General features: G+C 33.0%; 3 protein-coding genes and 1 long non-coding RNA gene across 4 annotated transcripts; all 4 read right to left on the bottom strand.

Moving 5' to 3' along the window:
• Window positions 1–5,184: 5,184 nt before the first annotated feature.
• Window positions 5,185–9,464, bottom strand: LOC123899778. Its single transcript, XR_006805737.1, has 5 exons — window positions 9,447–9,464; window positions 9,330–9,346; window positions 9,167–9,210; window positions 6,325–7,398; window positions 5,185–5,568 (listed from the first exon to the last, which is right to left on the bottom strand). It is a non-coding gene; the product is annotated as an uncharacterized LOC123899778 (long non-coding RNA).
• A 1,437-nt stretch (window positions 9,465–10,901) lies between these two features.
• Window positions 10,902–13,122, bottom strand: LOC123899777 (UDP-N-acetylglucosamine transferase subunit ALG14 homolog). The gene is made up of 2 exons (XM_045950994.1): window positions 12,808–13,122; window positions 10,902–11,991 (listed from the first exon to the last, which is right to left on the bottom strand). Exon 2 carries the CDS (start codon window positions 11,837–11,839, stop codon window positions 11,138–11,140), a length of 702 nt encoding a protein of 233 aa, XP_045806950.1. The 5' UTR covers window positions 11,840–11,991; window positions 12,808–13,122; the 3' UTR covers window positions 10,902–11,137.
• Window positions 13,123–14,195: 1,073 nt separating this feature from the next.
• LOC123899776 lies at window positions 14,196–15,477 on the bottom strand. The gene is made up of 2 exons (XM_045950993.1): window positions 14,904–15,477; window positions 14,196–14,775 (listed from the first exon to the last, which is right to left on the bottom strand). Exons 1-2 carry the CDS (start codon window positions 15,070–15,072, stop codon window positions 14,528–14,530), a joined length of 417 nt encoding a protein of 138 aa, XP_045806949.1. The 5' UTR covers window positions 15,073–15,477; the 3' UTR covers window positions 14,196–14,527.
• Window positions 15,478–17,186: 1,709 nt separating this feature from the next.
• Window positions 17,187–22,437, bottom strand: LOC123899774 (phospholipase D alpha 1-like). Its single transcript, XM_045950992.1, has 4 exons — window positions 22,197–22,437; window positions 22,000–22,099; window positions 18,359–20,261; window positions 17,187–17,851 (listed from the first exon to the last, which is right to left on the bottom strand). The coding sequence occupies exons 2-4, from the start codon at window positions 22,090–22,092 to the stop codon at window positions 17,418–17,420; spliced, it is 2,430 nt and encodes an 809-aa protein (XP_045806948.1). The 5' UTR covers window positions 22,093–22,099; window positions 22,197–22,437; the 3' UTR covers window positions 17,187–17,417.
• Between the last annotated feature and the right edge of the window lie 2,076 nt (window positions 22,438–24,513).

Raw genomic sequence — 24,513 nt, 5'->3', positions numbered from 1 at the left:
TCTAACATCTACTCCACCTCAAACCTATATGGACTTGGGCGTCAAAGTGTCTTTTGCAGGTACCCCTCTTTTTTCCATCGTCGGTCATATTCAACGCTCGAATTCCGTTATCCAACTCGGAGAATTCTTCTACCAGTTCACCACCGTAAATTCTTAACATTCCCTTTTATCTCTTCGGATAAATTTAAATTATGTTCAGAACATAAAGGTTGAGAGAGAGTGTGATCTTGTCAACTAAATAAACTTTTAAAAATGTGTTAATCTTATCTATTTATAATGGAGAAGTTTTACATGACTTTTTAATGACCTATTCTCACCCATGACATACATTTGTATCTCATTTTTTTTTTCAGATATTTTCTCCACAAAATATCCTAGGTATATTGTAATTTTGCGGGCATTAACCCCTCACTCACCCATTTAATATTCCTAACGAGCTTCTTATTCATAGACACGTTGGTGACATTATAGAATGGGTTGGGGACCCATACCATGCCTATGTTTCTATATTCTATTAGTTGCAAAATTGAACGGCCTAGAATTTATTTTGTATGTAACATCACTATCTATAGCATTTGCCAATAAGAGACTAACCATGCGTCACCACTTAATTGGGTGAACTAATCACATACTTTGTTGCTATACGGCGTTGCCTTATAATTGGTCATTTTATAACACAAAACTTTAGTCACTATGGTTGTTAGTTTATACACACACTTGCATAGATATTTTAAGTCAAGATATGGGTGAAGTAGTGCAATGTTATCACTTATCATAATTCATAAGATAATTTGAGTCAAGATATGCATAAATCTTATTGATATCTTGGCACTATTCACTAGCTAGGCGTGAAATTAAACAATCCACTTATATACTACTTAAATAATGTTACTTGTTTCCTTTAAAAAACATAATGTTACTTGTACAAATTTTGTCTAATGGCCCCAAAGGTTTTCTTTTTGAATAGAATTATATACTTGAAATAGATGGTGGAAGTGGCATGGCATCCCACTAGCTAATTAGAGATGAAAAAGAAATATTACATTGAGAAAAACCGAAATCAAGAAAAATATGAACTTGTATGATCGAAGTTCACCAAAATTAAAACTAACACCCTTTATTCCAATAGAGTAATCTTTTGTGGGACTCGGGTGACCTAGTGCTTTTAGGTTCGATTTTCACCAAGTTAAAATATTTGTTTATCCACACTTAATTTTTAAATGATCAGAAATTAGTCTTATGTTGTTAATATGGAAACACTCTGCATTCTAAATCAGAAAAATTACAGAAAACATAATTTGTTGCTTTTACTACTATTGTGAGTTGTGACCCAAAAGTGTACAGTTGATAAACAATATTAGAATTTGCGAGGTCTATACTCAATCACAAAAGCTAGCTTGAAGGTTGAGGTTTGCACTACACTTATAAAGGCTATCTATGTCATATCTCTAGCCAATGTGGGACTTCTAACACGCCCCCTCACGTCCAGAACTGAACAAGCTGGAACGTGGAATCAACAACAACAGGTGGCCCAAATATGGGATGTCTCCACAACAAACAACAAATGGACTTAGGATAGGCTCTGATATCATATTAGAATTTGGGAGGCCTATATTCAACCACAAAAACTAGCTTGAAAGTTAAGGTTTGCACTACACTTATAAAGACTATCTATGTCATATCTCTAGCCAATGTGAGACTTCTAACGAACAACAAAAATGTCGCATTCAAAATTGGTCATAATAATTGATACCAATGAGAATGGACGGTAGCTAACATCCCCTTAATTCCTAGCTATATTTAGTCACTCCCATCACCACAAAAGTCTATATGAAAATATCACTTCAAAGTCATACATCAGCTAATGTCTTTAATCTTCTACTAGTAATAAGTTAGGTTCGTTCTAGAAAAGGCGTAACTCAAGATTGATTATTACACCCTCCATTTTATCATAAGTGTCCTTTGTACATATTTTAAGGATTATGTATTAATTTTCAGAGTAAAATGATTAGTACCTTAGTGTCATTACATTGGACTTTGAAAGCGGGAAATAAATAGAAATGCAATTCTTTAACCAAAACGACATTTAAAAAAAATAGATGGAGTATGTGAAAATAAAATTTCTTATTAGTTGGAGCAGTTGAAATGAAGTGGTTAGATGAACTAATGGGAATATAATATTGAAAACGGTTGATAAATGTTCCTTTACTATTTTAAAAGTGACAAATAATTTGAGACGAAAAAATATTTAGTTATTAATTTAGTCTGTTTTCGACTTTTTTATCTTTTAAATTCAACAGTAAAAGGTTACATACCCTAGTTAAGTATTGAAAATTTGTGGATAATTGCAAGTTCGAGTTTGCGGTCCAGCATATCAAATTTATGGAGTCTTTTATACTATTTTTACTTTTTCCTCTTTTTCTAAATGAATATGAAGAAAAGAACAAGCATGAATCAATACAATAACAATTTTATTAAAGTATTCTTATTAGATCCGTTTGTATTGACTTATTTTTGGACTTATGAAAAATAGTTTATGCAAATAAATAAGTTTTTTTGTTAATTCATAAGTTCTCACTATGAAAATTGTATCTTTATAAGCTATTTTTTATAAATTACCTTGACGAGCTTATGAATAATACATTAAAGACTTATTTATTTGTATAAATTAACAAATTAAATCTAGGGTTCACGTCGTAGTTATTAGAAATTGTGTAGCATGTCAAAATAAAAATCTCATCAAAATCTATTCATTGTAACCGGCCCAAGACCCACACGACTAGACATTTTCTCATATACCAACGGCAAAAGGAGGTCTAAAAACAAACGCTGAGAAAAAATTATTCCTTTAAGTACGAGGGTTTTAAGTTGAACAATCTTCATAGTCAGTAATACTATTAGAGGCTTTAAGTTGAATTATTTTGTTAATACGATGAACTTTTTTAAAAAAGTTATCATCAATATTATGGAATTTTATTATTTTAAGAGTCCTAAAGCAAGAATTTTAATGATCTATTGATTGGGAGAGGTGAGTCCTGTATGACACGTAAGCTCTGTTGAAGTATAATTCAACCTTAGTTAGTTAGAGATTGATTAGTTGTTAGTTAGCGAGATAACCAAGTAGTTAGTTAACTTGTGCAACAAGTTAAGGAGTATTATATATGCATGATAATCTCAATCATTTGAATAAAACTTTCACATTCTCCTTTCACTTTTGGTCATATACTTTGTCTCTTTTTTTTTTCCTTTCTTTTTTTTCCCTTTCTTAAGGTGTGCAAGTACGCTTAACAAAATTGGTGTCCAACATTGTTGGGTTTGATCAATTTTGCGTGAAACAATTCAGTTCTAAACCAATTTCATTCTTCTTCGTGTGAAGATGGTAGGGGGGCATGGATTCCTTGAGAATTTCCAATTTATGATGGCAAGAATTATGGAAGATTCAAATGAAAATATTGTTTGGCGCTTTCAAGATGTTCTTGAAGTGGTCTGAGCATACGATGTTCAAGAATTGGGTGTACGTCAATCCAACATAAGCACAGCGGTATGATGTTGGTGCATTCAATAAAAACATGTGGTGAAGCTTGGTTCGTTCGATGAAGACATGTGGTGAAACCATTTCGAATCGGATGATCATCAAGAAGCTCATGCATACATTGAGACCTCAATTTGATCACATAGTGATGGCAATTGAGGAATCTAGTGCTTTTCGTTCATTAAAGATTGAAGATCTTCAAGAGTCCTCGAAAGCTCATGAATTGAGGCTTGTTGACAAAAAATGCATTAAAGATTCCCTTAAGGCATTGCAAGCTCAAATATTCAAGAAATGTGGTGCAAATGATAGATTCAAAGGCAAGAAAGAAAGACGAGGGCAAAAACAAGAAGAGTCCAATTTATAGAAATCCAAAATAAGGAGGTTATCAAATCATAAACATCATAAGAAGAGTCAAGACAAAAAGAAGATTCAATGTTACAACTATGAAAAATGGAATCATTATGCTAAGGATTTCAAGTTTGTCAAGGGGAAGAACAAGGATCATATACATATATACAAAAATCACAAAGATCATATTACAAAAGTTTAACATTTTTAACAAAAAATTAAATTAGATTTACAAAAAAAAGATAGTACTCCCTCTTCAAAATATAGAACATACCATTTTCCTTAAAAGAATTCTAATTACAAACAAATATAAACTATCTATCCAAATTATTTTTCCTACCATAAATCAATGTTGTACTACCTACCTACCTATGCTTAGCTTGTTAGAAGCTGACATTTGGGTGAAACTGTTTTCATAGCATTGAAAAAAATTGGTTTGCAGTCAAATCAAGTAAAATCTTCTCTTGAGTTCCAAACATTTTGGTCTCCTATTATATGAACCCCCCCCCCCCCCCCCCCCCCCCCGGACCCCAATTTAATATTACGGACACAACTCATGTGTACTTTGCCTAACTCTGTCTCATGCTAATAAGTGCATGTGCATCAAATACTTACATTGAAATTAAATCATCCTAATAAGGTTAATTTCATTAAATTTGTTCTATTCATAAATTCAAGTATTTGAGGATTGAAGTAACTTTTCTACTCCATACTTTTTTTAAAAAAAAAATCACATCTATATATAGTTTTGAAAGTACACAAAAATTATATACTTTTGGATTGGAGAGTAACCTTTTGTATCCATAATTGTACTTTTGGAGACACTAAAATTAGTATATACTTTTGTAGAGTAACCTTTTCTGTCCATATATAAATGTACTTTTGGAGACACAAAAATTATATACTTTTTGTGAATATATATTTATGAAGTGATATTGGGTGGAAAAAATTTCTCTACATATTTATGACCAAAATTGGCTAGAGAAACAAAAAAAAATGCAACTAGGTAAATTGGAGTAACTCAAGTAGTTATTGACAAGCTAGAAGTACATTAAAACTGTAAAAAAAAAAAGACTAGAAGCACATAATTTTTTTCGTACATTGATGAAATGACAAATAGAAAACTCACACACACACAAATTGGATGAATCGAAGTTCAAACTTTAATCATGACGTCCAATCAACGGTATTTCTACCAGTTGAACTATGATTTATGGATAGAAAGCACATAATTAATTTAATGATAGCAATACTAAAAAGATTGTAAATAACTTGATAAAAAAAATGATAATAAGGCTGGCATATTATAAGCTAAGTAACCTAATTAACATGTATATCTACATCAGATCATAGAGTACAAGTTAACCCCCCTTCCATAACCGAGAAAGAAATAATAGATCATGATCCAACTGTGTAGTTTGGATAGAATTTAAATCATGGTTGAAAAAACTTATTACCACATCTGCATTTCCATGAAAGGAGATAATAGCTATCTTCCTCATGATCAGAGGAAACAAATTTGAAATCCTTCTTCTTTTGCTTTTGCCTTTGATGATCATGATCATTAACAACCACAGTAGCCATGCATGGCCTACACTTCTTGCATTTGTTTACACATAATGGTGGTTTTGACCCTATCACCACTTTCCTTTCCTCCAAATCATTCTTATCACACAACACACTTCCCCCTGCATGCTCAACCACATAACAAACAATCATAAACATTAAAAAAAAAAAAAAAAAAACAATATATTACATATTTTGATTGCCCAGCAAGTCTGTTGAAATCACGGTGGCATACTGAGATACTTCTAAACTAGTCAATCAAAAAATGTGTATTAAGTACTTTCTTCAATTTTTTTTTATGAGAAACGGTCAACTTTTTAGAGGCTCATTGAATAACTGATGTATGTGAACCAAATACATCAGTTATTTAATGAATCTAAAAATTGAGTCATTTCTTACAAAAAGGACCAGACAAAATAATGAATACATGTTTTTTGATTGATGAGTTTTGAAGTATCTCAGTATGCCACGGTGATTTGATCAGACTCATCGGGAAATCAAAATATGTAACTAGATAGGTTATGAAGAACAAAACAATGAGTGTCTTTTTTTTCTCTGTTTTTATGCGTGTGTTTGGTTCTGCGGCGGAGAGAATTGATTTTGGCAGAATTGATTCTGTAAAATTGATTCTGGCCAAAATTGATTTTAAGCTGAAGTGGTTTATGTTTGGATATATTCATGAAAAAGTGAGTTGAACAAAAAATTTGAGTGTAAAAATCAATTCTAGAATCAGAAGCTACGATTTCTAGCTTCAAGTAGAATCAATTCTGGAGGCAGAATCAATTCTACTTTTGAGAAACCAAACAAGTCAGAATCAATTCTACACGTCCAGAATCAATTCTGGATGCTCCAGAATTGAAACCAAACATACACTATACCTGATTTGGGGAGTAGAACAATGAGAGAAAGAATGAAAGAGACAGTGATTGCAACTTTGAATATAGACATGATGAAGGAGTTTGTGTTTGAGAGAGGAATGGGAGAATGGTGAGGTAGCATGCATATAGTGGTTGAAATTATTTGATGTGAAAAATAAAAACAAGAGTTTGAAATAAATGTGTTAGATAAAAGTTTAGGGATGTTTCCTTTGGGCGAGACAATTATCTGGTTCTATGGCTTATTCACCAATGAAAATAGGATTAACACAGTGTAAATGTGTGTTGTTTGCTTATTTTTGGGAAATTGTTAAACTGACTTTGGATTGTTAGTGAATAGTGATTGACTGACATGGCTATTGGCCAGTGCGTGTGTGTGAAACAAAATCTACCCTCCTACCTTTGGGAAGATCATTTTGTTTTTTTGTGTTATAATCTTCAAATTACCTTGCTACCCTTTGATTAATTGCTCCAATTCAGAAAATTAATGGTAGGATTGACCCAATAAATACTCTCTCCAAAGTGAAAACAGTCATTTTTATCCTGAAAAGTGTCACTCGTTGTCATAACCGTTTCTGAATACGCAAAAAACATTTGAAGTACCTGATTCAACATTCCGTTAGTCAAAATTGTCTCTAACATTATCTCAAGTCACAAAATCATTTATTTTTTATTGACTAATTGACCATATGTTCCAAAAACATAGTCCAAGTAAGCAAGGACTAAAATGAAAATAAACTTCAATTAAAATCCATGATTCATCATTCTGTTACTCTTAAAACAAAACAATAGTATTAGTATGCAATTGCAGTACTTAACTAACCTAACAGTAATTTGCTAATACAATGTCTTTCTAGAGTGGCAGAGAGTAGAGAGATTCACTGATGATTCTAACAGGAGAAGCTTTTCAGGTTTGTAGCAGATTAATTTGGCATTATATAGAAGAAATGGAGAAAGAAGCATCAATCAAGGGGGGGTTAAATTCGATTTCACTTTTTACCATTTGCCTTCACTTTTTACCCCATACATAATAAGCTTCATATACTAATAGCCTCTTTTGAACTTTCTGTATCTTATCTGAACAGATTAATCAAAAAGAAAATCAACAACTGTTTGGAAACAACAATAATCTCTTTTTCCGAATAAAGAAACAGTTGTATAGTGTACAAATATGAAACTGCTGTAGACTTGTGTAGTGTCCACATCACCATGTCAAATTTCCCAACATATATAGCTGTCATTCTCCATTTTTTCTTGTAGTATGTACTTTTATTTATGTAGAAAGGTAAGGTTTGCTCAAATAATATAGTACTCAACTCAACATACATATATAAAACTTTGAAATAGAACATGTATGTAGAAGTGGTAAATAAAAAGTTATGTTCATAGAAATGTAAATACTCCTTTATAAATGATATTTGATCTCTAAAGTCTTCTCTGTTTTGGTCTAATAGGCATTATTGCATTTTTAGGGGTGTAACGGTTCAATTTGGTTCAATTTTCAATAAAAAAATATATATATTCGAGCAGACAATTCACATCAGTTCAATTTAGTTTGGTTTTAGCAGACACGACTTTAAATATCAAATTAAAGTTCACGTGAATTTAATACATTCAAAATACAAAACAAATAAATTTCAAATACAAACTTTTAGGTTGTATTGGACCTGTGGATGTGAGTGATTTCGTATTAGTGTATATTGAATTAGCCTATCAGTTCATTGAATTTCAAAATTAAAAGTGAGAGTCGAATTAGTTCGATTTTCTTCAATTCAGTTTTTGAACCAACTAAACAACATCAGATAATATTTTGTTTGATTTATAGATTTCATCAGTTTTATCCGAAGCAGTAGTTACTAGTAATAAAGAAGAAAGTACACTAGTAATTTGAGAAGAACAGTTATTGTAGCATTATTACTACTATAGCACCAGCCGAAAGAAGAGGAGCAGAGAGTGTAGGGGCGATCACAGAAGCACCTGAAAGCACAGTAGGGACCTGGAAGACATTACTTTATCAAATGCATCCAAAAGTTTCTATTTTTGAATCGAACGGTAGGTATTGACTAAAGAGTATCTCTGCATGATAAGACAATTGCCTCCTCACTCAGTTGGTTTTGGCATTATTACTACTAAGTACTAACAACTGTTAAGATCATTAAGGTGACATCATTTCCGTACCTTTGTCACTCACTAGTCTTCTCATTGTCTTGTCTTTGTCCCCCTCACATTGTGAGTTCCCATATGCTAATTGCTAAAATTCCTCTTCTTTTTTGGTAATTTACTGCTATGTTTATTCTCTATTTACTCACTCTCATCACTTTTTTCTTTGTTTCTATTTTGGTCAACATTCTTAATCTCTGTCAGTATTCATTCACAGATGAATGATGCTATTGTCATTTACTAGTATATTTTTTGCTAATACACCTCTCAGTAGCGACTTCAATTAGCCTTTCTATCTCGTTTTGTACCGAGATAGTATCGGAAATCCGACACAGGGTGGGGTTTTCACCAATTGTATTGACTAAGACCTGACCGATTTTGATTGCAATGTCAGACATTGGAGCAAATAATGGGGACTCGGTGCACGCGTACACGCAAGTACACGTGCGCGCACAGAGGCACTAAAGGGGAAGTTTACTCCAAAGCGGCATCATCAGATTCATACTTGACAACATGTTGACCAATACTCTACTAAGCTAACAAAATTGAAAAAAATTCAACAATGAAATAAGTAGAAACTGTTGTAATTCCATTAAATTAAGGTAATTCCAAACATGATTGAGTTGGTTTGAGGGAAACAAAATTGGATTTTCCAAGAACTATTGGTTAAGTTAAAAATAAGAACCTGAATGATGGCATAAATTACACTCCTCGTCGTGGAAGGAAATCCTACGACAAAATACACAAATACGCCATAACAGAATAAAAATCTGAGTTCTTCATGAAGCTTAGTTTTAAAACATACTTTCAATAACAGAATGAAGAGTTATAATTACAGAATTTAGTACCTGCTAGATCAAAAATACTGCTAGTGTAAAAGCAAACTCCATTGGTAAACTGTCATTTTCTACACACATTCTTAAAGAAAATGAATTGATATCAAAAGTGAAATTATAGTTACCTACCGTGCGTGAGCATAAATATCTTTTTTGAAACAAATCCGGCACCTTTTCACGGTAACCTAGACCCAGATTGCGACTCCTTTCAACCCCCCACCACCTTCTCCCCCCTCCTTCTTTCCACTCCAATCTCTTTTCCAAAGTTTGAATTAAAACATAAATAAATTTTAAAAGTTCATATAAAAATAGACATAAAAATTATAATTGATGCAGTAGCAAATCAAATAGGAGACATCTACCTATTCTCTCCACCTTCCAGAAGAAACCACAAAATCTGTTCGGAAAACACATGTCATCAATTCTGTTTGTTCTAAAAATCTGTTACATAAAATGAAAACACTAGTGCAAAATATACATACCCGATTGTTCAAACAAGAGAAAGATTTAATATTGTCAATCACAGATCACATGAAATAGCGGTTTGTTCAAATTCTGTTACGCTACAATGCTAATAGCATAGGCACTATTTGATAACAGTTTGTACTAAACAGTGTATCACGGAACAATGGCGATTTGTTCAAATTCTAGCTACACTTTAGCGCTATAACCGCTATTTGACAACACAAGAAATATTTAAGGTAAACCAAGGAAGAAACCATAAGACATGAGAGTATTTCGATAGTATATACCCGGTTCTCTGTTCAAGAATTGCTGGAAATTGCAACTTGAAGTAAGTGCATGCGCATATTCCCAAAAGTATCACAGTAAGAAATGAATGGAAATTGAAAAGCGCGGACTGAAACCAAATACCAAAGGTATGTCAAAAGCTTTGAACACTCTGTAAACTATACCAAACTGATTCAAAACTTACAGTTTCCTCACGATCTTAATTATTAATGTATTCTTAAAATTTACCACTCGTCACCTTCTTTCCTCCTTTTAAGTCCACAAAACATGCAATTATCAATCACATTAGAACCATGATCAAGAACAAGATGCAACAATGCAAGTAACGAAACAGTGACGCAGAGAAACAACAAAAAGTTTTGAAAATTATGTATACACTATCTCAATTGAGATCAAAGATAAAAGCTAACTAACCTTGTAACATAAAGGTGGTGACAATGAAATGAGTAGATCCTTAATGCCTATAAGTTTATGAGATAATAAAGAATTAATGCAACAATGGCTTAAACCTGGAATCAGCAGAGACCTGTGTATAAAATGAGCTTATTTATTTATTAAAAAAAATTGGGACGAAGAAGACAATGAAGTAGCACAAATCTTGTTTCCCTACTTCAAAAGAATACAAAAAGAAAAGAAACAATCACAGGATAAAATATCCAATAACTTGAGAATTTAAGAATGCATATATGATATATCCTCCTTCTTTAATTATATTTTCATCATCTTCAAGTGCTTATTATTAATTTATTATACAATTTCCTGATCTAATTGAACAAGTGCCGATATTTATTTTATTATAAAATACAAGCATGCATCCATTCCAAACAAAAAACATATACAACACAGCACACCTCTCTTTTCTATAGTTAAAGAAAATCTTGTAAATGTTAAAAGTTGTTGTGCTTACAAGTATCAGAAAGAAGAAGAATAAAATTGAAAATGTAAAAAGACTAAAAAGTTCACTTGCATGAACTTAACCAATTAAACAAAGCACTGAATAGCTTGCTTTATAGAAATATCATAAGCAAAATTTGAAATTTGTTGATTGCAGTATACAAATTTATCGATGATCACATGAGTCTGCCAACATACGTAGCTCGGGGATATTGTTGTTGCAACTGTGGCCATTGAACAAAAAGTTGATCAGCCATCCACAACTTGTATAAGAGCAAGCCACTCAAGGAGAGCCTTCGCACTCTTGCAATACTCTCGACATAGAAAATTGATGACCATCTGATTCCCAATACCTTAAATATAAATGCAATAACACAAAGGGGAATGCAAGTTCCAGGTCCATTGCAAAGTATCACTTCAGGTCTAATTTTAATCATCAACCATAGCGCATGCACCGTTGCAATTAAAGTAGTCCAAACCGAGGTTATATATGATTGACCCACTTCCCTACTTCGATAAATCTTCATAAACTGTGCAGTATCAGCAACTTTTATTCCACTCTCAGATGCCAGAGAGTTCTCCAACATCATAGCTTTTTGAAGACTCATATTATCAGTAGCAGCAGCAATGTAGTATCTCGGATTAAACCTATCTTTCTGTAACACTGCTAATAGATTAAGCATCTCAGCCGTATGACCACCTGATCCTAGAATAATAAGGGTACTAACAGGTTTTGAAGCTCTTTTGCTCAACGGCCTACCACTACAATATATAACATGAAGGACACGAATCAAGATCAAGATGACAACAACAGCGACACTTGAAAGGGTAGCAATTGAAGATACACTAGAGAAGCAGCAGCCATTGCCGTTTTCCATCAGAGACAGTTTCAAGATTTTAACTTGGAGCTACACATACATCAACGCCACAAGATTTTTTATGGCGGCTTTAGTTCCTAGAGCGACCAACCAACTCCACAGCGTTTCACAGCGAGCTTTTAATTTTCCAGACCAACAACACGCCTCTCTCACTACACAAACAAATAAGATACTATAAGTCTAACAAATGAGCATGCTAAGCTATAATGCTCCATTCTTATTTGCATCATCATTTGCTTACTGTAACAAATCGGTTGTTATATGGTTTTGTAGATTTTTTTCATAATTTTTATAAGAAACTTGTATCCTCTTTTCACAAAACATAAGGGCCTGCCCGTTTAATCGGCAACTGTATAGAGCCGGGCTCGAGTAGTACTTCAGCGTCAATTTTTAAATAGCCCTTTTTGACCCGGCTCAATGAAGTACTATCAAATAACCGATTATCCCAAAAGCTTAAACTGTTGGGATAGAGCCACATCAATGGTTTTATATTATTTCTAACACCCCCCATCACGCAAGAGCCCACTTGGGCTTGAAACGTGGATAATGCATAGACCCACCTACCATATGCTTAAATTCCACTTTTTAATTAGAAAGTGAGGGGAGCGGGGATCGAACTCTAGACCACTTAGTCATAGATGCTCTGATACCATGTCAAATAACCGATTATCCCGATAGAGTCACATCAATGGTTTTATATTATTTCTAACCAGTACGAAGCCCGTTAGGACGACACACCGGGTAGCCTGTTTTGACAGCTCTGAATTTCAATTTGAAGTTACAATTAGCAGAATCAAAAACTTAAATCTTATGGTAAAAACAGAAGTTTCACTAACAAACAGAAAAAACAAATTAACTAACAGAAAGATCATAATTCATGCTAAGAATCACAAATTGCAAAGACATAAAGTAAGGTTCAAGCGATGAACAAAATAACAATCGAGAAGCAGAAGGTTCAGTACACATACCTGAACGTATGAAGCAGATCGGGAGTGGCGTGGGAGGACGTACGTACGGGGTCAAGGGAGCACTGAAAGGGTGTGGCTTGGCCGGCCGGGAAGGGCGTGACGGTGGCAATCGCACGACGGAGAGTGAGAGAGGAGACGAGTTTTTAGTTTTTGAAGAATGAAGAACAAATGAAAAGCCAAAACCGGGACCGGTTCAGAAAATCTACCGGTTTTCACCCGGTTAAATATGACCTCCGGTTTTTGTAGGATGCTTCTTAGACCGGTATATGTTCCTAGTTCAATCTATCTTATATGAGTTTTTGTTAATGTGCACCCTTACTTTTAAGAAAAATGTTTTTAATTTATATTCAGTTAATTATCATTATCTTGTATTTTTAGGATACATGTTAACATGTGTAATTGTCAAATAAATATAGAGTTAGAATTAACGTAGTTATTTTTTCTGCTAAGGAATCAACATGGTTTTGTTACTATGTTTTTTTAGCTTCAAGAATCTTTGACGCAACAAAACACTTGTAAGTTTGTCATGGCTTACGGTGTATATGAAAGCGGGGAAATGGTAAGCTTTGAACGACATTGAAACACATCTTTGCGTGGTTGTTGGGCTAGCGTGAGACCATCTCTTAGAATGGGGAGAGGATCCTCTCCATTGTAAAGTGAAAATAGTGAAATCCTAGCCCTAAGTTTTTTTTTTTTTTTTTGCAAAATAACTATAGTATAAAAAATGGAATGGATGGTCAAGATTTTCACATAAATCTCTCCATGAAAATCACACGGGAGAGGATCCATTTCCCTTAGAATGGCAGTTCGTCAAAAAAAAAAACAAGGAACACACCTCTTGACATATTAGCAAATTGAAACATCATCAACATGACTCGGTTGAATATGAATATGTTGACCTAAAATATGAATATGAATATGTTGGGTAAAATAAAACATGGTAGTGTATCTTCTAATATTGAATATGAATATGTTGACCTAAAATTTCTTGTCTCCTATAATGTTTACGAATTTCAGTTTATCCCATCCTAAACTCAATAAGAGTAATAAAAAAAATATAGAAAATTAAATCTCGCTAAAATTGCGGGAGGAAAGCATTTTACCCGTAAAATAATTAGTTAGATTTTGGATCGAAGTTACATTATAAAAAATTTTACTTAAAAACCGTCAACACAAAGTTTAAAACAAGAGAAAAAGGATATGTACTGACAATCAATACCAACCATGTTTTCTGTCAAATCACCCCACTAAACCCCACTTTCTTTATACGATGTGAAAGAATGTTTCATTCTTATTGGTTCTTGTTGGTTGTCAGTATAAAATTAATCTACACTCTGCATAGTCTTTAAACTCCTAAAACAATACTAATAATGTTTTCATTAAAATTGTAATATAATCTAAATATTATTGAATCAAATCCAATATCTAAGATGTTTACCTAACAAAAAAAATCCAATATCTTGCTAAAAAAAAATCCAATCTCAAATAACTAGTGCTGAGTTGGATCAGCAGATCAAATTGAGTTGTGGTCACTGGTCAACATATCTCCACAGCCACACAACAGTTGCATATGTGTTAATACCCTCACCACAAAACTACAAAACTTCTAAATATTAGAACTACCAAAACAAAACAAAAAAACAGAGGAAACACAGAGCAAGAGAAATGAAATATACGGTTTCATATAATTTCTTCTGTTCCAATCTTCATCCAAACAGAATCAGTGACAACTTTCCATCCTATAAACACGTTCCCTCAAAATCCCATTGTAAAGATTGATTCTATTCGCCGGCATTCCACAGTTTTTCTGCGTTTCGTTTCCACAGTTGCTATTTACTCTGTTTTGGTTCCTCTGTTTTTCTTTCATCATCACCTCACTCTTTTCTCTTGTTTCTTTCACATCTTCTTCAAATCTAACTTTCTTTTTATTCGTCTTTGGGTTCATCTTCCTCTCCCTCTTCATCTCCTCTAAAGAAACACATCATATAGTAAGAACCAAAACCTATGAAGCACGAACATAGACACGACACAAATATTGACACAGATAAAAGTTTGAGAAAATAAGATGAATTAAAAAAGGGGTTGTGGTGATTTACCTGTATACAAACAAGAACGCAGAATTCTTGTGTTAGAGTTGATAGGAATGTGATTTCCATGAATTTGAATTGTTGGGGTGATAACTTTTCTTGAAAAAGCTAGATAAAGGACAGTAGTTGAAACAAGCATAGTTGTGGTGAAAACAAGACTCTTTGAAAAAGTAGTCATTTTTTTGTTGAAGAAAAAGAAGAAGGTGGATTGAGTTTGACTTGACTAGAGAAGAAGAGGTGGATGATGAGAATGAGATTGTAATGTGAAAGTGAAATATAGAATTAATATTATTATTAATAATGAAAAAGAGAAAAGAATGGATTAGGATATTGTATAAAGAATAATAAAATGTGAAGTGTGGTGGTGGGATATAGAAGAAAAATAATGGCAGTAGATAATTGGTGGTTGATGTTTATGTGTGAGTTTCTAGATTTCTCTGATTGATTTTGGGGATGAAAAGGAGAAGAAGAGATTTGAGGGGTTGGTGGGTCGGTGTGTATGGAATTATGGATGGATGATGATGTATTTAGTTTGGCTTTTGCTTTGGTAATTTGAGAAGAAGTTGGAAAGTGTTGGAATACGATGCTGCTGGTTACTGGTTAGTTGTATTTTGGAGTATTATTCCCCCAAGTCCTAACTAGTTTTTAAAATCAAATGTATCTATTTAGTTGATTTAAATATTTTTGAATTTATGCAAAAAAAACTTAGGTAAATAAATAAATTTTTAGATTATTATAAGATTTTTAAGGTAGCTTATGAGAAAATAATGTATATGGATATAATTTTTGTTAGTGAAAACTTTATGAATTAATATAAAATTTTATTTATTTGCGTAACCTATTTTCATAAACTCAAAAAAAAAAAAAATCCAAAATCCTTTTACTTTGTCAAATGTATATATTTAATTCTTTTAGGCTTAATTAGTATTTTGGTATTAAAAAAGTCATGTTAAACAGTGCATCCGGGTGCACTTATTCAAAAAAAAATAGTGTACCCGGTGCATTTGTTAAGCATACAAAAAAAAAAAAACATAAAATTAACGTTAATAAAAACAATTTTTTACACTTTCAATTTCTTGGTCAGACTTTACTTACCTCGTGGCTGAACTCTGGACTACTAGAGCCCCTTTCCGATAGGAACCAAAGGTTTATATAAAAAAAAAAATTACACTTTCAATGCATTGAATGCACGAGTTTCAAGACAAAATTTTCTCATTTATGTGTTTAACTAGTGCACCTGGTGCACTATTTAACATTTTCCTAAAAAAAAATAGTTTTACATTATCTCTTATTGAATAAAATTCCGCTTTGATCATTTAAAGATATAATTGTTTGCTACATTAGTCCCTTCCGTTAATTTATCAACCTAAAAAATATTAGGTGGACCAACATTGTAGGTGGTTCATCTCATACCTCATCTTAATCAATTTGTTTTTCAATTTTACTGTTTTTTTTTGTTAAAATAATTTTGCTCTTTATTATTTTAATCTAAAGGAAATTTGACTTAGACAGACAAACCTATCATTAAAACTAAAAAATCTGTAAATATATCTTGTTTTCACCTCTACCGGAACACCTTTTTAAAGTAATCCAATTCATTATTTCTTCCGGAACACCTTCTTTAGAATTTCTGCTTATTTAAATACAAGAAATTTGACTTATGACTTATAGTGACATATAAAACTGTCACTAACGTCAAAAATCTGTAGATAGATCTCGTTTTCACCTATACCGGAACTCTTTTTCAAAGTAATCCGATTCATTATTTTTTACCGGAACATCTTTAAAAAAAGTTAGTTTTATAGAGGTCGAGTTAAACATAACTCAAGTTTTATTAGAGTATCGAATTCTATTTAAGATCTGTTGAATCATATGTTATCAGGTTGTATCTTTCAAGCAAGTTTTGTAAAAATAAATTAAATTCCATATAAAAACCTAATATTCCAATTCACTAAGTTTTAAAACTCATGTTGCACTAATTTATTTTTTGTTGGTAAATTAATGAATTATAACCGTAGAGATTAATCTTCGAGATAATTAAAGCCCATTTAAACGGTTGACCAACATCTACAAAGACTAATTTTTTAAGATAAATGAGATCCTTTAAATTGACCAACAAATATTTTTTCAAATTAGTTCTACCACTACCACTTGTGACACATTGTTAGTAGATTGTAAATTAGTTCTATCAGTGAAGATGATTTCCACTTACGGTATCCAACAGAATGAGCTCAGCAGTTTCAAATTTTCACTAGACAATAGTTATATTTTAGGTTAAGGAAGATGAAAAAATACAACAAATATGGTAGAATACATGTCAAGGCCTCCTACTAAAATTTATCATAGTTAAACACAGAAAGAGCAGAAAAATACTAGCATTACAAATCAACAGCAAAGTCCTCAATCATCTCAAGCTTATTAGCAGTTTCGAAAAGAAAAACAGTTTCACAGGACCATTGTACCATTACATTCATTGCTCACAAACACCACAAATACTATATTTTGTGAACATATCAAATGAAACTAAGTAGTGAGTATGGGTGGCAGGTAATCAACTTTTCCGCCAAGAACACGAGCCTTGGTATCAGGGAAGAATTCAAATCCTGGCAGCTCTGTCACATTTCCTTCCCCAGAAACCCCAATGGGATAGCGGAGAAGGTGACCGGGGAGGTCACCCTCAAGTGACTCGCTAGAATAGAGATCCCAATACTTGTCAGCAATCTGGTTCACCTTCCTAATGCATTCTTCACTTTCTGGGTGAAGGAAGGATTCCTGAAGCATGCCAAGGTGCTCATACCACAGCGACATGCGGAAACCATGAATTTGACCCCTTGCAGGCTGCCTATTAGCTAAATGATAGGGTTGATAAGCTCCCATTGCTATTTCAGAGTCTCTAGCACCATCCATTGATCTTTGGTTGATGTTGGCAGATCCGATGATTATGTATTCATCATCAACTGCAAACAAAAATAAAATAAAATTAGTTCTACCACTCTATGAACTTATATCATAAAAGAATATTTTCTTGTGAATTAGAAGGGATATGATATTGTAATACTTATCAGCTTTCTTTTATTATCTCAAATTTGTTGCAAGAGTCAGAAAACTTCTCAAGATTTTTTTTTGTATTGGCAATGTTTTCCTCAATGACTATTCCAGAAATGGACCAACTTATCTAAATGAATTATTAGAATAAAATAAAGTATTCCTAGAAATAACTTTAAAATCAAAATTCTGAGTGAGATTTGTGCAGCTTGCAGGATTGCTCGCTATCCACACACAACACTCTCAACTACTAAATTAGGAGGGAGTGAGGTTTGGGTAAAATTCACACGGGGCTCAATGATTTTAAAAGAGAATCCTACTAAATAGGAATGGAGAGCCATGTGAACTTTACCTAATCATCAAATGAGTATTGGAAAGAAAATGTTATACAAAATATGGAGCTTAATGTTTTTACTTACCTATCAACATCTTAGCATGAACATAAATCATGAAACGCCTAGCCTCTTGGGCTCGCTGGTAATCTGAATCAGGTTCTGGTTTTTCAGAAGGCTCGTACTCTCCTTGTTTTACCACCTCTCGGTTGCCAAGGCAGAAGAATGTCAAATAGTTCCTAGGATCTTCCTGAATTCCCTTAGCATTGAGTGCTTCAATAACATCTTTGTACATCATATCCATTGTTCTCCTCTGCCAGTCTAATATTGCCTGAACTGATGCACTTTCTGGGACACCCTCAGGCCACATGGGAACCACAACATACACTGTGAACCTTTCCCCAGCTTCAATCTTGCTAACAATCTTAAGTGAAAGCTCCTTTGGGATCAGATGCAAGGCACCAATGTCTTCAGGCTTAATACCATCCGCACTCCAAGCATAACAACTTCCAAGGAAATATTGATTTTCAATATAGATGAAATTCTTTGCACGTCGAATAGCATTGATATAAGCATCTTGAATACTGCGATCTATTATGTTATCCTTCCCACTAATAAGCCCGGCTTTAGTAGCATCTTCAGGAGTTTCTGGGAACCCAAAAGCTGCTCCACCGTCAATAGATCTAAATAACTGAACGTTCCATGTCTCTTGATCATCGGGGAATGTTACTGGGGATGGGGTAATAACGACATCTTCAAGCTCTCTTAGAGGAACAAGCAAGTCCTTTCCACCTTGCTTCCTCCATCTCTGTTCAAAGTTAAACAAAACATCCCAGGCAATGGGACCTTCAAGCCTTGAGTGGATATCATGCCATGGTTCCCTAGGACCACCTTTTTGTATTGAAGCACCAGGAAAGTTAGGCTGATGAAAATCATCATGGTGTGCTGTATCCAGGGTTCGGAAAAGTGAATGAAACTGAGTATCATATCTTCCATCACAGAGATCAATGCCTCCTACGAAACTCACAATTCTTCGCTTGTTCAACCCTGCTTCATTTGGCAACTCACTGTCCACCACCAAAATTTTCTGATGATGAGTAAACATGGTGCCAATTTCAATATTCTGAACAAAGCTTCCACCATCATCCGGATTGCGAGGGCATAAAACACAGTGCACTTCAGAGCCTTGGAAGAATTCCGCAGTTTCTTGATCATGAGTAGCCATCAACCCATCTTTCTTTAACAAACCAACTGATGTTCTATCATCCCAAACAAGCAATAATACCCTAACGCCTTCTTGTGCTTTTTTCTTGAGAAGCTCACCGAGTGTTACGTCTCCTCCTGGCTTTGGCCTCCTTGAATCCCTTACCAAGGAAATCTCAGTATAAACAGACCATCCTGTAATGTATATTAAGTGCCTTGCTTTTGTGATTGCATCAAAAACATCCTCCCAACATCTATGAGGCTGGTAAGTCTGGCCTCCTGCAAGTTGTATATTGGGGACAAAATTGTCTGGGACATGAGAATCTTGGTACAGAGAAACCTTACATCCTTGTCTTTGTGTGAAATAAGCATACGGAACTCCAGGAAATTTAGGACTTCTAATTCCTAGAGCCCAGTTTCGGTCTTTTGTAACATCAAAAAATTGCAACTTCACATGGATCTTTGAATTTCCATTAATTGGATTTTTATGCGTATCCAATATTTCCAGCCATCTATCTATTTCCTCACCACCCAACACCTCCTCAACTGGCACGTATGCTCTTCCAATTAAGGTTGCTCCAATAGGATTGTCATCTTTCACAGTGAAGATGATATCGGATGCCAAGTGAGCACAATAAATGTGAAAAGACTCCTCCCATTTAGGATTAGTATGCTCTTTTTCAATGATTCTGGTCCTTCCCACTCGTGCTTTCTCTAAATCAATGGTTGCATAAAGTTTGGTAGTTCCTTTTCCAAATCCAATTGTCTCCTCAAAGTTTTGTCTTATCTTTAAAGAATAAGTGAATGTAATTAGCAACACAAGAATCAACAATCAACAACAACGTGCATGGAAAATAAAAGTACAAAAGTGAACCAATTGGCTTTCCATCATGCAATAAAGGTAGAAAAGTGAAACAGTGATGTTTTCATCAGGTACTTGTGCATGTAAACATGAGTGAATAATCTTTCAGTAAAGATATGCATGCATTGATGCGAAAATGAAGGGAGACCCAGGCAAAGGCCCTACCCAAAAATGAACACGGTTAATTACCAAAAGAATAAATTGTTAAGAAAGCATTTGAACCCATTTTAAAAATATCCCATCAGAAGCTTTGATAACGATGAAGTCTAGCTGCTGACACAATCCAACAAAGCTATGCTTAATATAAAATATAGCATATGCAAGATAAATGATAAGTATGAAAAGAATTCGAAGTTATTGAGGTTAAAGACCAGCTTAATGAACAAAATATCATTTTAGTCGCATGACGACAGGCTACAAATTGATTCATATGAACTAATTAACAAACATTCAGCGATAACTTTCCCTTCACTATTTTTAAATCAAACATTCAGTATCTGAAATAGCAAAGTATTATGTGCTTACCAATAATCTAAATGAATATATAAGCCTATGTCTCAAACATTATCCAAAACTCTACAATCCAATTAGAATTAATAACAACAGTAATAATAATATTAAAGGATTAGAAGCCATGACATACAATTGGCTATATTAGAAAAAGCCAAGCTGATGAATCATTTGCCCAAAATATTCTAAAGGCCTAAAGTGATTTAGTACTTTTTTAGCTTATCTTTTTCTTCTAATAATTATTTCACCACCATTTAGAACAATATCAGTTAGGATTCTGAGTCGTAAAATAGTATAAAGAACATTAAATGTGAATCATAAGAAGCAAATTATTGCCCTGATGAACTTCTGTCTTATCCATGGACCAACCCCAACCACCCTCCCCATAAAGTTTCCAATTTTTTCATTTTGATAATCAATTCTTTTTCTTTTTTCACAAAATAAATAAATAAATAATAATCCAATTTATGAAATAAAAAATCATCATTTATCTTTCCAACTAGTAACTACTAACTAGTCCATCACTACCATTTAAACATTTATTATTATTTTATCAGTTCAAGTGTTTCTGTTAACGCGTGAGAAAAGTCAACAAGCTACAACTACAAGTCAAAGACCACAGAAAATTCAATCTTCATTTTTGAAATAACAAATCTCATCAAGCAGATCAGAGATTTGAAGGTTAAGGATGATCCTAAAACAGTAGCAAAACTTGACTACAAATTTCAATTAACTCTAAACTAACAAAATTTCGGAATCCGCAACAGAGAATTGAATTATTGATTCACAGTTAGTGAGATTATTAACAACCAGCTAGTGCAATAATTTTGTGCAATTATCTAATCATTCTGATTTCTGATCGAATGCGTGATCCATGTCCGACACAATACCAACACATGTGATTACTTGGATTAATTTAATTTTTCTCAAATTACTATCAATCAGTGTCGACGTATCAGTATCGTGTCAGGTGTCAGTGATTCACAGATCTAATCAATTGTAACAAATTACTACTTCAACAGAAATCTAACCGTTCAACTAACAAATAACAGAAATCAATCTAACATCTAAGCTAAGTAAAAAATCAGTATACTATAGTTGAAAAAAATTAAAGCGAAAAAAAAGAAGAAAAAGGAGAGAATGAACACTGCACCTTGCTAAGAACGTTACCACCACCAATATTCTTGAGTTTATCAACTTCATAGATTGTAGCATGAAGAGTACCGTGAAGCAGAATTTGCGCCATGAATTACCTACAAAGTAGAAAATATAGTTAGTTAAAAGAAGGATAATTAGAATTGAAATGGATCTAACAAACTTGTGAAGACAAGATCGAAGAAGATGACTAACCAGAGAGTTGAGAGATGAAAATGAAGAGAGTGGGTGAGTGAGTGAATGAAATGAAAACGGAAATGAATAGGAACAAGATATATTTATTGCTTTCCGAAAGGGGGTAGGTGTTATGTCAGATTGTCAGGTAAATTATTAACTCAAGATAATTTTAGACTTTTGCAACTATTTTACCGCTCAATTTATTCTCTTGACAAAAGTAAAGTTTAAATTAGTTAATTAAAGATAAATTAGTCTCTTTATATTTTGTAGGGCATTGCTTAAAGTAGTTTTTCTATCTATAAATATGATCAGAGAAAGTATACGTAGGATTGGAGTTCGAATCTCCGTCATATCATTTATTCAATTTAAGAGTGAAATTTCTAGTCACTAATATACTTAAAAAAAATAGTCTATTTATTCTAGTAAATTAGAACTAAATTGTTCTAAGTATAAAAATATGAAAGATTAAATTAAGTTTTATATTTGTCAAAGATTGAATTGAGTTGTCGAAAAATTGTGAAGAATTAAAATGAATATTACTGTAATAGTGTATTTGATTCATTAAAAAAATAATGGATAGAATATGACAACTTCATATGTACTTTGTTTAATTTTAAAACTGTTCTTGGTACTAGACAAACTAAGGGTCAAGAGACTAGACAAAGATAGTGATTATTGTCCCTCTTTGAATCAAGGGCCAACTTTTTGTCCACCGCAATATTAGTGTTCGAACATGAATAAGAACATTCAACCTAATAATATTAGCATTATCGGTTGAATTAAGATTTATGTACGTAAGCAAACGATTTATTATGTGGATGATAAGTTATATGATATAAATATTTTAAAATTATTATACCTCTATGTATTATATAAATTTAAAATTGACTAAAAAATTAAAAATTTATGGAATTTATATTCTTATTGAAAATTGTTAAACTTGATTTTTCTTTTAAAGGATCGTTAAACTTGATGAATAGAGAGAAACATATAAATTATTTTAATTTTATACAGAATTTTATATGGATAATCTAATAGTATAAAATTTTAATCATGTTTTGCTAAATCAATTTTTTATTGTGAGTGTCATTCCATCATTGGTTATTTAATTATCGCATTAATCAACACGGCACTATTTAGCAATTAGAATTTACCATTTGGCCTTGTATTGTAGTTGTAGCTGCCAGAGTGGGGTCCTGAGTTACTCTTGTTAATGAAATGCCGACAAAGATAAGTGGGTGAATTAAACTTTAAAAATACTTTTTCAATATTTTGGATCTCTTTTTCAAATGTGTACTGAAGACTAATCATGAATGAATTCTTTAAAAAAATAAAATAAAATCATGAATGAATGAAAATTTCTATCCAAAACATGCGCTGTCAAGTAACTAGAAGAATATCTTTTCAACAATGCAATCAAACAATTGGTCATGATGATGTGGATCTTTTATAATATGAATGAGCAATGCTATATGTTGCGAAATAAGTAAATTTCACGAACATATCACGAAGGAATAATCGCTTCACATTTTTTTTGCTCATTCTGCCGTTAATTTCTATGAGTTACTCACGAAAGAGACATGTGAAAAATTGACTAATCAATGAAAGTAATTTGAGGAGAAAATTTTGGGATTATTGTTCTTAAGGCACTTGCTTCCCATGAGTCAATAAAAAATATAGGTAACGGGCGGTGTTTTTTAATTTCTCATTTTATAATATGCTTATGAATAAAACTATAATGTGCGAGAAATTCATACGACGTCAAAAAAAAAGTTTTTAATTTAACCTAGGATTGCACTGATATGCAAACTGGCCCTTCAACTCAATCAAACCCATTCATTCCAAGTCCTATTGGTAATGGAATTCCCCCCACCCCCATCCACAAGGCCACACATGTCTCTTTTCTCACCAACAAAAATTTTCATTTTTGACCTTGAATAAAAACTTTCAAACATGTTTTTCGAAGTTTTTGTCTTAATAAAAACTTCGAAACATGTTTTCCGAATTTGAACTAAAAAAACTTCAGAAAATACGTTATGAAGTTTTTATTCAAGAACAAAAATAGAAATTAGGGGGAGAAAAATTCTTGGAAACGGGGAGGAGCTCCACTGTTCTCAATGTGTTCACACAAGAGCCCAATCCAATTGAATGAAAAAATGGCCTAGATGACATAGTAACTATCATATGAAGTAAACATAGCAGAATGACAATTTTTTTTAACGGCAAAATAGTATTAATAATAACCGGTCTCTGCATAAGACGAACAGTGATTGAGAAAAACGGAACTACAAATCAAAGGCGCCGTATATAAGCGGAATACCAAAGAAAAAGCTAA

The sequence above is a fragment of the Trifolium pratense genome, linkage group LG7, assembly GCF_020283565.1.
Source record: "Trifolium pratense cultivar HEN17-A07 linkage group LG7, ARS_RC_1.1, whole genome shotgun sequence".
Lineage (NCBI taxonomy): Eukaryota > Viridiplantae > Streptophyta > Magnoliopsida > Fabales > Fabaceae > Trifolium > Trifolium pratense.
This window is presented reverse-complemented; position numbering and strand designations above follow the sequence as displayed.

Bases quoted from the DNA above. Each gene is read 5' to 3' on its own strand.
- LOC123899777 (XM_045950994.1), bottom strand. From the start codon at position 11,839: ATGGAAAACGGCAATGGCTGCTGCTTCTCTAGTGTATCTTCAATTGCT.
- LOC123899776 (XM_045950993.1), bottom strand. From the start codon at position 15,072: ATGACTACTTTTTCAAAGAGTCTTGTTTTCACCACAACTATGCTTGTT. The intron at 14,776-14,903 runs GTAAATCACCAC...GTGTTTCTTTAG, and splicing joins GCGTTCTTGTTTGTATACAG to AGGAGATGAAGAGGGAGAGG.
- LOC123899774 (XM_045950992.1), bottom strand. From the start codon at position 22,092: ATGGCGCAAATTCTGCTTCACGGTACTCTTCATGCTACAATCTATGAA. The intron at 20,262-21,999 runs GTGCAGTGTTCA...TATTCTTTAAAG, and splicing joins GTGGTAACGTTCTTAGCAAG to ATAAGACAAAACTTTGAGGA. The intron at 17,852-18,358 runs GTAAGTAAAAAC...TTTTGTTTGCAG, and splicing joins TCATGCTAAGATGTTGATAG to TTGATGATGAATACATAATC.